The 12,329-nt window shown below is 42.7% G+C and overlaps 2 protein-coding genes and 2 long non-coding RNA genes across 5 annotated transcripts; 3 read left to right on the forward strand and 1 right to left on the reverse strand.

Moving 5' to 3' along the window:
* Positions 1 to 1,428: 1,428 nt before the first annotated feature.
* Positions 1,429 to 2,869, forward strand: LOC120681858 (protein FAR1-RELATED SEQUENCE 5-like). Its single transcript, XM_039963502.1, has 2 exons — positions 1,429 to 2,044; positions 2,165 to 2,869. Exons 1-2 carry the CDS (start codon positions 1,686 to 1,688, stop codon positions 2,181 to 2,183), a joined length of 378 nt encoding a protein of 125 aa, XP_039819436.1. The 5' UTR covers positions 1,429 to 1,685; the 3' UTR covers positions 2,184 to 2,869.
* A 790-nt stretch (positions 2,870 to 3,659) lies between these two features.
* Positions 3,660 to 4,779, forward strand: LOC120681860. The gene is made up of 2 exons (XR_005678114.1): positions 3,660 to 3,792; positions 3,871 to 4,779. It is a non-coding gene; the product is annotated as an uncharacterized LOC120681860 (long non-coding RNA).
* Positions 4,121 to 8,120, reverse strand: LOC120681859. Of its 2 annotated transcripts, XR_005678113.1 has the most exons (4): positions 7,857 to 8,120; positions 5,078 to 5,242; positions 4,907 to 4,948; positions 4,121 to 4,806 (listed from the first exon to the last, which is right to left on the reverse strand). It is a non-coding gene; the product is annotated as an uncharacterized LOC120681859 (long non-coding RNA). The 2 variants fall into 2 exon arrangements; XR_005678112.1 differs by lacking the exon at positions 7,857 to 8,120 and having other exon boundaries at positions 5,078 to 5,836.
* A 424-nt stretch (positions 8,121 to 8,544) lies between these two features.
* On the forward strand, positions 8,545 to 11,485 carry LOC120682748. The gene is made up of 4 exons (XM_039964751.1): positions 8,545 to 9,366; positions 9,776 to 9,890; positions 9,983 to 10,211; positions 11,123 to 11,485. The coding sequence occupies exons 1-4, from the start codon at positions 9,167 to 9,169 to the stop codon at positions 11,299 to 11,301; spliced, it is 723 nt and encodes a 240-aa protein (XP_039820685.1). The 5' UTR covers positions 8,545 to 9,166; the 3' UTR covers positions 11,302 to 11,485.
* The last annotated feature ends 844 nt before the right edge of the window (positions 11,486 to 12,329 follow it).

Consider the following 12,329-nt stretch of genomic DNA (forward strand, 5'->3'; position numbering starts at 1 on the left):
GGCCGGCACGTGTCCCTAGGATGGCCGGCGGCGACGCGTGCGGCGCGGGCGAGGGAAATAGAGAGAGGGAGAGAGGAGGCAGCTGACGAGTGGGCCCGGCGGGGATTTTTTTTTTCAGGGCTGTGACAGACACGCTGTCCGCCGGTTCCCAAGCACCCCTGACCGCGAACTCTACAGTAGCACACGCCTCATCCCCGTTCCATTTTCGTTCAAGGCTGCTTCACTTCCAGGCGACGCTGTTCCATGTCTGTGGTGCAATCTGGGTTCGTATCCCCTACCATGATCGCTCATCCTCATTCCTCTGTTAATCTTTGTTGTAGTCTGCAATTTGACTTGGCTGCTGCATTTGCCATGTCAAGTTTTATGCTTAATAATAGACTGCTAAGGGCAGTTTACATCCCTGGCTGGAAGCTAGTAAGGTTACCATAGGTGATTTAATAGCTTTGCGGCAGTTTTATTTCATTTGGTTGTGTTAGGATTTTATCCTGTAATGTATAATTCGTGTCTTTTCATTCTGAATGAATGGATGATTAGTATTTCTTTCCAACGGGTCCTGTTGAACGATGTGGCATGTAGGCCTTAATCTTGGCAAATTTGGCTTGCACGAGCACAGTTGTCTTTCAAAGTTTGAATAATTCTGGGCAAAGTTTGGCTGATGAAGTAGGAATAAAGGCTCCTGAAAAGTGGAACTGGGCAAATAATCTGGCGTGCCCAGTTTCTTCAAAATATGCTTGTTGCTCGTTTCAATTGTCATTTAAAAAGAATGCAGTCTGGCTCAGCACTGAATAACACCTGTTAGTTTAGTTATTGGGTGTTGCAGTATTTCTTAGTCTAATTTGAAGTGGCCCTGTTTCATTTTTGCATAGCTCTCCCTCTTTCTATTTCTCTTGTATTGAGAACCATGTCCTTGCTGTACAGACTTTAGGTTTAATTCCTGCTACATGGGAAAATGTTTTTTTCTTAATGATAAATGCTTTACAAGTGTAATATGATCTGATTTCTGCTATTATACAGGAGTGAAGTTGGACATGAGGAGGAATTGGACTTTCATCTTGAGGCCACAGATGATATCAGTTGGGATGATGATAACATATTGCCCGCTCGATATCCATCATCATTGGAGGTAAAAAAAATGACAGAATCAATTATCGAATTGTGTTTTTCCCTTTTAGTGTTTGCTGTTCATACATTAACTAAAATTTCATATATCCATTCTGATCATACTCCATCTTTGTGTGTATATAGGAAGATGAAAATGGTGGTTATGACGAGGAAATGTTTAGGACAATGTCACATGCTGCAGATCGGCACACTACATCGGACGAGTATTGGGATATAGTAAAAAAGACCTTTTCATCTGAGGCGGAGGCTTTCTTTTTCTATAATAAGTATGCAAGGGATAAGGGATAAGGCTTTCTTTTTAGGTGAGGCGTGCGCAGCGGTCAGGAGCACTATTGTTTAGGCGTTTCTTGTGTTCTAGAGAAGGACAGCGAGATGCCAAATGGCTTGATAAGGAGGTTTGCAGTCGTAGACCCAGAGCACTAACTCGGTGTGATTGTCAGGCGAAACTGGAGATTAAACTGGATCGATCCCGGGGAGTCTGGTATGTGCAAAATTTTGTAGACGAGCACAACCATCGCTTAGCTACGCAAGATGAAGTTCCCTTCCCGTGGTTTCACCGGAAAATGAAGGATTTCCAGAAAACAGAGATCATGGCAATGGAAGGAGTTGGAATCCGTAAGCATGTCATCATGGATGTTCTTCAATGCAGATATGGTGGATATGGTAAAGTCGGCATCATTAGGAAGGATGCATACAACTTCTCTTCTAGGTACAAGAGATCAAGGATAGCTGATGGTGATGCAATGGCAGTGTTAGGTCTGATGCAGAGTAGGCAGAAGGATGATCCTGATTTTTATTATGGTTACCAAATGGATAGTGATGGACACCTGAAGACCATGTTTTGGTGTGATAGCCAATCTCGTATGGACTATCAATCATTTGGTGATGTCGTCATCTTTGATAGTACTTACCGGATGAACAGGTATAAGATGCCCTTTGTTCCCTTTGTTGGGATGAACCACCATAGAAGCACAACTGTATTTGGTTGTGGGATCGTCTCAGATGAGCACAAAACTAATACCTATTCTGTTTAGTACTTCAGGTGCTTCTCTAGCGTATAATGTCAATCTCGTAGCGGATCAATTCCAACAAGCCTTTCAAACTAGTACTTTTTGTAATCGACTCTATAGCTTCTTCAATAAACGTCCCCAATCACCATCTGGCTAAAATCTTGATTCCTACGTATGGATGCTTGGTGCGTTTATGAAAGCAATGTGTCAGCAGAAGCCACAATCCATAATCACTGATGGTGACTACTCCATGTTGAAAGCTATCCGGCATGTGCTATCAGGTGTCAATCATCGCATTTGTTCATGGCATGTGGAGGAAAATCTGCCGAAGCATCTTAGCAAAAAAGCCGTGGAAGCCTTCAGACCACTTATATATTATGGTAGTTCACCTGCCACCTTTGAGCAAAGGTGGAATGCCTTCCTTGCAGAGCACCAAAGTGCTAAGAATAGCCATTGGTTAAGAATGATGCACAACAATAAGAAATTATGGTCTGCATCATTTCAGTTTGAGAAGCTTTTCCTTGGTATGAAAACGAACCAGAGAAGTGAAAGTCTCAATTCTAGTCTTCACAGGCACCTAGACAGACAGATGTCACTTCTTGACTTGGTTGAGCACTTATGAAAATTGTGTTTCCCGTCTTAGAGAAACCGAGGCTGGGTTAGATTGTGGAGCTTCACAGTCAGTGCCTGTTCTGTTAACATGTCACAAGGAGATTGAAGAGGCTTGTTCAAAAGTTTTCACAGCTGCAAACTTTTATATATTGCATGGGTATTTTTTTTTGAAATATACAACTTATGAGTATTGTACATGATGTGCGATTTCAGCGCGACTAGGCATGAGGGGGGAGACGTTAGTCTAGATGGGCAAGTGGTGGTCCAGAAGGATACTTTTCGGTATTTAGGATCGGTGCTACAAAAGGATGGCGATATTGATGAAGATGTTAGGCATAGAATTTCAGCTGGCTGGTTGAAATGGCGGCAAGCTTCTGGCATCCTTTGTGACAAGAGGGTGCCACAAAAGCTAAAAGGCAAATTCTATAGGACAGCAATTCGTCCGGCGATGTTATATGGTGCTAAATGTTGGCCTACAAAAAGGCGACATGTCCAGCAATTGAGTGTAGCAGAGATGCGGATGTTGCGGTGGTTTTGCGGGCACACAAGGAGGGATAGAGTCCGGAATGAAGTTATTCGGGATAGGGTCGGGGTGGCACCAATTGAGGAGAAACTTATCCAGCATCGGCTGAGATGGTTTGGACATGTCCAACGAAGGCCTCCTGAGGCGCCGGTGCGTAATGGGGTTCTTGAGCGGGTCGATAATGTAAAGAGGGGTAGATGTAGACCTAAACTGACGTGGGATGAGTCGTTTAAGAGAGACATTAAGGATTGGAATATCTCTAAAGAGATAGCTTTGGATAGGAGCGCTTAGAGACTAGCTATCAATGTGTCTGAACTTTGAACTTATTTCTTTCGGGTTTCATCTCTAGCCTACCCCAACTTGCTTGGGAAAAAAAGCCTATGTTGTTGTTGTATACAACTTATGAGTACTGTTCTTTTAGATAAATGGGATCGCTTCTATAGCAAACACCGTCCCCACCGCACCACAAAATATTGGCTCTTGGGAAGTCGTACAGAAACAAAATCTACCTAAGCAAACAGATGGGTATGTAACTTGATATAGATAACACTTTAGCTTACTGCATTATTATTGTCTTACTGAATGTAATTAATATGCATGCAGCTGCTCGTGTGGACTTTTTATAATTAAATACATGGAACTATGGAATGTATACAAGTTGATTTTTCATGATGTCCTTGAACCATTCTTGGTTCCTTTCGGCACTAGACTTCCTAGGCTGCTGAAACATGGTCCAATATATCTTTGTCTCTCATACATATTCAGGAGTGTTAATCATTTTATATAATTTCCAATATAGCAAACATGGTTCAGTGTTTGCAGGATGAGGTCATAAGCAAACTACAAGAACAAATGCACCAACCTGGACTTTGGCGAGCTCAACACATTTTATTTTTGTCGTTAGCCTTATTCAGTCTGATATGGTAAGACTAACATGTGGCATGTACAGAGATATTTACAAAATATACTACAATACTGATCTGGTTGAATTGTTTAACACTACAATACAAACTGCCAGCTTCCATTATCGGTGACAGTTCGCCTGAATAGCTCTCCTCATGCAGCTTAGAACTGATGAGGATTATTGATGCCGTCGCTGCTCGGTGGCGCCAGCTGGTAGCCGAGGTTGACCTCGGTGGTGAGTATCTGGCGGTGTGCCTCCAGCATCTGCAAGCCTCCTGGAAAGAAGCACCTCATGTCCAGCCCCACGAAATGGCCGGCGGGGAAGAAGCACTTGGTGTCCATCTCCAAGAATGGGTTCAGCTCCGCACTTGCGCTGCCATGGCGGCAGACCGCGCCACGGTCACCTGCTGCAGCTGCTGCTCTCCCTCCTCAATCAGATCAGACATAGATGATGGACAGAGTGATCGGCACAAATGAAAAGCATGATTTCAGGATTAATACTGTATAAAGATTTTTTATTTACTTTTTAAGGCTAGGTAGCTATATTATATATGCAACAAAAGTTTGTTTCTGAATTCTGACAGTTAAGCATACCTTAGTCTTGAGGTTCATGTGGTCATTCTGGAGCTCAGTCTCCTGCAGTTTCAGCAATATTTGATGCAAAGGAATGAATCCAAACAGGATTAGCCAAAATGAATGAAGTGACAAGGGTATATAGCTGACATGTATGTATTACCCTTTTGACCATGTAATTGACCTCTGCAGACAGCAGCTCACTCTGAAACAGAATTTTGCGATCAGAATCGACGATAACATAGCGGTCACAGTTACATAATATTTTAAAGAATTATTTAAACAAAACCATCTAGAAAAAAACAAGTACTATCTGAAGAATTGAACACCGTACCCTTTGTTTATGATTAGTTTGTGTGAAGATGCATGGTTGGATTGGATAACTTAATACATTCTTATCTTCCTTGCCCTGATCTTTGAAATGCCATTCTCCAGGCTGCTCTCAAGCTGCTTCAACTCTTTAAGTGACAAGTTTTCCACCGAATCACCAAACAAGTGCCTTCACATGGGAGACAAAACAATCAAAATATATACAGGCAGTGCTTACTTTCAGTCACTCAATTACATTCCACCCAATACAATAGTTAAGGAAGAAATTAAATGAATGCAGTGCACAAAACCACAGTTTTACTGAGTAACTAGTATATGGACATTTATCTCAGAAGACATGTGACTCAGTCACAGATCAGTGCTATAAATTGCGTCAACAGTTGCATCAATTTCTTTTGCAATTATTAGAGTGCTTTGTTCAGTTTATCTTACAAGTATAAAAAGGAAAGCAAAATTATTAACATGTGGTAGCCAAGTGATTGCATGCGTCAGCTAATATGTAAACTTTTTTTCCAGAATTCTATACTCAATGTTGAATGTTCTTACTTGTTATCTGTAGCAAGTCGAACATATTCAGAATAAATGAAAAGCTTGTGAACTGAATTGAAGCATTTCAGAATAATTTAAACTAAATCACGGTGATAGGATGGCATTTGGGACTTGGACGGAGTGACGGACAGAGCACCATGGATGGCATTTGAACTAAATGAAACCCTACCCCTGGGAGAGGGAGGGAGGGATAGAGGGAACCAAGCAGGGAAGGTAACAACTGTATGGCGTCATCTCCCATTTGCTATGCTCACGGAGCTTGAAGACGGCGGCCGAAAATCGCCGACGGCTAGCAGCGAGAAGCAGAGAAAGGTCCAGACTTGCCTTTGAACTTAGAATGACAAGATGGAGTAATTTAAGAGTTTTTTCACAAATAGTAGGGTGCACGTGCGACATCGCACGTGTTTAAAGAATAATGTTACGAAAAAAATAACTACACTAAATTTTAGTTGCAACAAACATTTTGAAGAAACTATATATGGTGAAAACAAGCAACGAGATCTCAATTATGGTGAAAATAGATAAAAATATTCGAAACATGAAAAAAAAATATAATTATAAAAATAGGTAAATGGCATGTATAAGAAAGTGTATAATGGAATGTATAAGTATATAATTATAAAAATATGTTCGAAACATGATACCGCTACGAACACAACTGCTTTTCTAATAATGCATTGCGTTCTATTAACTGTACCAATGCTGGTAGTGAAATTACCTAAATGCCCCTATGTACAGTTATGTTCAAACTATCTGGTTTGCAGAACAAACGTCATCAGACATGGAAAAAATGAGTATAGTAGTACTCGGCACAGCAATGGCTGCCTTTCATGCCTGTGCAATAGTGCGAGACTCTTCTGGAAGATTGGAATGAGTGGACGGAATTGCTCCACGTCCCTGCATGCAGCCCTATTGCTGTTTCTTTTTCTACAGGAACTTACCCTATGTTCAGATTACCAGTACGAGCTAACAGCTTTGGTCAAAGTGAGCATTAGTTTTGGGACAAAATTTATACACCATGATTGCATGTTTTTTGGGACGAAGGGATGGAAATGGTGGCACATATTTAAAGTTAAATTATTTAAAAATAGTTTGGATGACATCAAATAACTACTGAAAACTATCATAAATAAATTTAGCATGGTTAAAACATGAAATACGCTGGTTAATTTCTCGGATCATGTGTTGCTTTTTATAGAATTGATTAATCAAATATCTGCACCTACTTACAATCATAAGTATTTCAATAATTTGTCTATGATTGTTGCAATGCATATACCTACACGCAGTTAAGTCTTGGGAGCCAAGTTTGGGTAGCATATAAATGAAGAGGTAAAAAAGAACTTCATAAGATTGAATTATCAGTGCCATATGTTCCCAAGATCTGAAAAAGTATAATTAAACCTATACAAAAACTAACATATGGGAAAAAAATCTAAAAACAAACATTTAGAAATAAACATGACTTTAAAAGTGCACATTAAGTCAACTCAAGTGAATTTTGCACATTAAGTCATCTTTCCACGGTATATCTCAATGTAGAGTGCCAAACACTCTTTTTAGCCCACCCATTCAATAGGAAAAGAAACGATTTCAATGCATAGAAACAAAAAATCTGTAGAAAAAAACATTATTGCAAGTAGAATACCACCCCTCTACGCTTTTCATGATGTCCCGACACTTCCTTGCAATGCAATGCTGACAGGGAGAAATAAAGGGAGAAATAAATACATTGCCGACACATGTAGACCAATCAAATGATATTTCATCCTCTAAGCTAATGTATAGTGAGGAAATTCACCTCACAGAAAGCATAATGCTCCTGAAAAGGTACAACATGTGAAATAATAAATAATATTTAGAAAAGACATAGTGGTCAATTGAGCATTAAATCAAGTCAAACAAAAAAATGTTGCAAGACGGGGACATTAGAATCAAAGGCATCTAAATTGCAGTCCATCTAAATCTTGGGCTTCACATGCTAAAAGTTACATATCTCAACACAGGGGAAATGCCAAGTTCTACTTGACACAGATACTGTTTGGGCACTACAGTTTACTCATCACAAAGGCAGCAAAGACAACTAAACCATATATACTTAATAATTCATAAACACAGGGTTTCCAAATGATTGACTTGTTAATATAATTGCAGTGTATAGATGAAGATTTACCTGAGTTAAATTTCATAATTAATCACGATCAGAGAGAGGTAGGGAGACAGGCATGGCTGACCTGAGCAGCGAGGATAGCCAGCAGTGGAGCAAGTTCCGCATCGGCAAGCACGCGAGGCAGGACCCCAACGGTGTGCCGGGCACGGCATGGCGAGGCTGCCCCGGAGGCGTCGCGCGCGAGAGCGGCACGGCAGATCCCGGCGACGGCGCTGGAGGAGGCCGCACATGGGGGAGATCCACCAGCGCAGAGAAAGGGAAGTGAGGGGAGGAAAAAAAACGGCATGGGTGAGACCAGCGCCGGGCGTGGGGGAGGGGGCGTCGGGGAAGGAGAAGGGGGGCAGGGCGGCGTGATTGACGCGGGCAGGTGCGTGGGCGGGTAAGCGGCGTCGTCGGTGAAAAAAAAAATGATAGAGTGGAGCGCGTCCTCGCGAATGAACGGCACTTTGCGGCGTTTTCGGCCTGCCATCCCTGTCAAAGATTGGGTGCTTCCCAAAAATAGAGTTTGTGAGGTGGATATGAGAGTTAAATTTGGTGAAGAATGTTTTAATTATCATGAATCCTCTAAATATAGATGTACCACAAACAAGGACGGGTCTATTTATCACTTTAGGCCGCGTTTAGTTCCCGAACAAATTCGGGTGGGCCAAAAAATTTGGACGTAAGGGTTTTGGCAAACAAAATTTTCCGACTCCGTACTGTTCACCTAAATGTTCACCGTAGCCGGCCCACCACCGCAAAACCCATATCCCCATCCACCCCCGTGACACCGACCCTACACCGCCGCCCCTCGATCCCCTTCCCAGGCTCGCAGGAGCGCCGCTCCCATACCCGCTTGCGCCGCCGCTTGCCCTCGCTCCGTCAGCCGGCGCTCGTCCTCCGATTCACCCCCACCGCGCAGATCCTCCGATTGACCCGCATCCATTCGCCCGTCGCCCTCGCCAACCCAAGCCGCCGCAGAAGCCAGTGCCCCCGTGCGGCCGTGCGCCTCCCTCCGCCTCCGCCTCCGCTCCGACCGCCTCCGTCTGCGCCTCCGCCTCCGCTCCGGCCGCCTCCTCCTCCACCTCCGTCACCAACTAAACATGGAAAACGAAACCCTAACCACCGGTCGTCGCCCACCCACACCACCGGTATCGGCGCCGGTATCGGAATCGGCATCGTCAAGTGGATTGGAGGCTCCTCCAGGCTCAGGAGGTCCCTCGGGGGGGCGGACCTTCGCTTGGCGCCTCCTCGACGACGGCGAGGCGGAGGACACCGGGGCGATGGAGGAGGATCCCACGCGTCGCGTCTGCTTCTCAGCCCCCGTCGCAGCCGAGTCTGGTGGACTTGGTTAAGCCGGGTTTGGCAAGAACACAGGCGGAGGCGAGGGAGGTGATGGAGCAGACAGAGAGGGGGAAGCAGCGGATGCTCGAATTCGCCAAGGAGCTGGAGAATATGCCGGATGACGAGCCTTGTTTCTCCGAGGAGGATCGGGCCGGATGGCGCCACTTCAAGAACAAGTTCCCGGGATACATTCGCTGGATCGCCGATGGCAATGTGATCTTCCGCCCCACACCGCCACCAAGTGATACGCAGTAAGTGCTGTTGATTCATATCAGTTCCTTTCAGTTCCATTTGCTAAATTAGTTGCCTCAGTGTCGCGCTGGTTTGCTGGAAAGAGAGGTAGCGCCAAAATATAATAAGGAGAGGAAGGATGCAAGGGAAAGTAGTAGAGAATAATTTAGTCCAGCGTCACATTCTAGAAAAATGGTGTTCATGGCGTCAAAATATAAAAGGTGCATGAAGTAGGATCAAAGATGGAGAGTCACTAATTAGGTTTAAAAAACTAAAATCTCTCTGTGAAGGTGAACTATAATTCAAATCCATTTTGCTTGTGATGATTCATCTATTCAGTTGCCTCCATCTCGTGAACTGGGCTTTGTTGTTACTGTTTGGCCGTGTGGTACCAATCAAACTAACTGATCATACTCCTTTCACTTGCAGTGAAGAAGACTTGACCGCTGAGCAGATGGAAGAATGCCTTACTGGCCATGAGATTTGCCCTCAGGCACGCCACTTTGCCGCCCTTGCCCTCAAGCACTACAACTCCAAGAGAGTGGTACATTTTTGCAAAGCTTTCTTGACGTCTTGCCATTTCCCATTGTGCCATGTTACATGTTTCACTCACTAAATATTCCTTAAATATTGCAGCATAAGTTTGTGATGGCAACTGTTCTTCTATCCAAGTGTTTCACTGAGCATGATGGTGTGACGTATGGCCATGTCAACTTCACAGCAGCTCCACAGGGTCAGGTGACGTCACTTGCAACCAAGAGGTTGTTTTTCGCTGAGCTCATGCTGGTTCCAGAACTGCAGATGGATGAGACTGCTGAGCCTATGCGGGTTGTCAATGTGTGCACCATAGATGGTTCTTGTTATGGTATGTAGTTGCTTAACACCTTTATACTTTGTTTAAATTGGCAATTGCATTATGGATGGCTATTATTTTTTTTTGCTTAGTGGCCTTGATTTAAATGCCAGTTTCAGTTTGTTGGAAATGTCCTTCATTTTTTTCATATATGGAGGTTCCTGCATGGCTGCATTCCATATGATCCATTAGATTTATACTGCTGGTTTCATATGACATCCCTGCATTACGTATGATTCATTGGATTTGTAATGTTGGCTTTGATGGATATGCATATTGTATATACTTTGATCATATTTATAGATTTTTTTATTTATAGATGTTTAATCCTTTCTCTATATCCTGAACTGTCCGGTGATAGTGTGGCTGTGTTGCTGCTGGAGGTGCTTTAGGACAACTAAAGCGCAATTGATCTAATATTTAAGCAGCTAAGATATTTTGTTTGGCCAGTAGGCCCGGGTGGTTGACTACTTAATGTACCCTGTTAAATTATAAACTTAATGTAAGTATGTGCACAAATATGAACTAAAATTGCTATGCAATTAGGGAATATTGTTTGATGTGTACATAGAATCTCTTGCACCTTTTCTTTTTGAAAGGCTGATGAGTTGTCTATATGTCTTTCAATCAATTGTGATCTTCACATTGATGTATTTTCTAATGTCAATCGAGCTGAGTTCCTTCATTCTTTTTCTAAATTACAGTAATGAAATAAACCCTATGTACTCTTTTCTTCCTGTAAATATTCAATTTGTTGTCCATCAAGATTCTTGTTTCATCTAGTTATAGTTAAAAACATTATGCCACATCTCAAATAGAGACGAGCTATGTTTCACTGGTTTCAATGTATGGTTGTAGGGCCTTGGCTTTCTCTGTGTCGATTGTTATTTTGGCTAATATTCGGAAAATGTGGTGTTTTGTAGGTGGGTGCCACCTGATAAAACGGGATATTAAGAAATCAATAAGGAATAAGATGGACTACGACCGTTGTCATGCCTGCAGTGATCGCATTAAACACCCAAAAGGTGATCAGTTCATTGGTGGACATAACTCTACTAGAATGCCATACTACAGCGCATTCCCGTGTGTCAACAAAAAGTAGATGCCCTATCCCATAGTTTTTTACTTATATTTTTCTTGTTGGCTTGTACTTTACTAAAATTTGGTCTATGTTATGGAATTGTTTGAATGCAGTCCCCTTATGTATTTAAATATCACGGCCCATTGACCAAATAATTGTGTTTGGATCATTGCCATGGAGAAAAGCGGAACAACATGCTAGCCAACTGATGTTATTTAGTCCTGCCACCAACTTCTGGTCAAAATGAAGAGACTAACGGCGAACGAATACTTTCAAGCCTTGTCTGCGTTGTTCTAGGCAAAAATTCCTAGACATTTGCTATGCTTGTTGCTGCTAAAAAACTGCTGATAGAAGTTCCATGCTGCCAAAAAAGGATATGCGAATTAAACATGCAAATGCATCTTGTACCAAATGCTGGCAACTTATGCAAGAACTGCTAAGATCTTAAGAAAAATCAATACTACGGTCTGAAGAAGTGAAGAAAACTTATTTTGTGTGCTTAAATTTGAGAGTGAACAGAGTGATATCATTGGGAACCCGTAAGGGGGGAGAGATTTTGGAACTACGGAGTTGAGTGTTGGCGGACGCGGTTGTGTGATACTTGGGTTGCGATGATGAAGCTCGCTCTGATTGCTTACTGTGTACCTTTTGCTTCATGCCATTTGCAAATAAACAAATCATGTCTCGTAACGAGGCCTTATGGGAACACTCCACACCCTAGTGAGGGGGTGACATGTATAATCAGGGAGTATACATGGAGTATACAAGGATACAATGGAGTATACATGGCAAGCTATAATCAGGGAGTATACATAGCATTCAAGCTGGCTGTGTTTGGCTCTCAGAAACATCCCTAGCGAATTGTGCAAGGGATTCAATTGCCTGGGAGCAATTGCACAAGGAATGGTTCAAAAAAAAATTTTGCACAAGGGATACGATTGTGCCCATCCTAGTGTAATTATGGTCCTACAATAAGTAGCAAATGTGAGTATCCTATGGTGATCAGCTGGAGCCCATTCGCTCCATGAGCTTCTATCAATGTCGCTTAA

Source organism: Panicum virgatum, chromosome 7N (assembly GCF_016808335.1).
Source record: "Panicum virgatum strain AP13 chromosome 7N, P.virgatum_v5, whole genome shotgun sequence".
Classification (NCBI taxonomy): domain Eukaryota; kingdom Viridiplantae; phylum Streptophyta; class Magnoliopsida; order Poales; family Poaceae; genus Panicum; species Panicum virgatum.

Bases quoted from the DNA above. Each gene is read 5' to 3' on its own strand.
- LOC120681858 (XM_039963502.1), top strand. From the start codon at position 1,686: ATGAAGGATTTCCAGAAAACAGAGATCATGGCAATGGAAGGAGTTGGA.
- LOC120682748 (XM_039964751.1), top strand. From the start codon at position 9,167: ATGGAGCAGACAGAGAGGGGGAAGCAGCGGATGCTCGAATTCGCCAAG. The intron at 9,367-9,775 runs GTAAGTGCTGTT...TTTCACTTGCAG, and splicing joins CCGCCACCAAGTGATACGCA to TGAAGAAGACTTGACCGCTG. The intron at 10,212-11,122 runs GTATGTAGTTGC...GGTGTTTTGTAG, and splicing joins CATAGATGGTTCTTGTTATG to GTGGGTGCCACCTGATAAAA.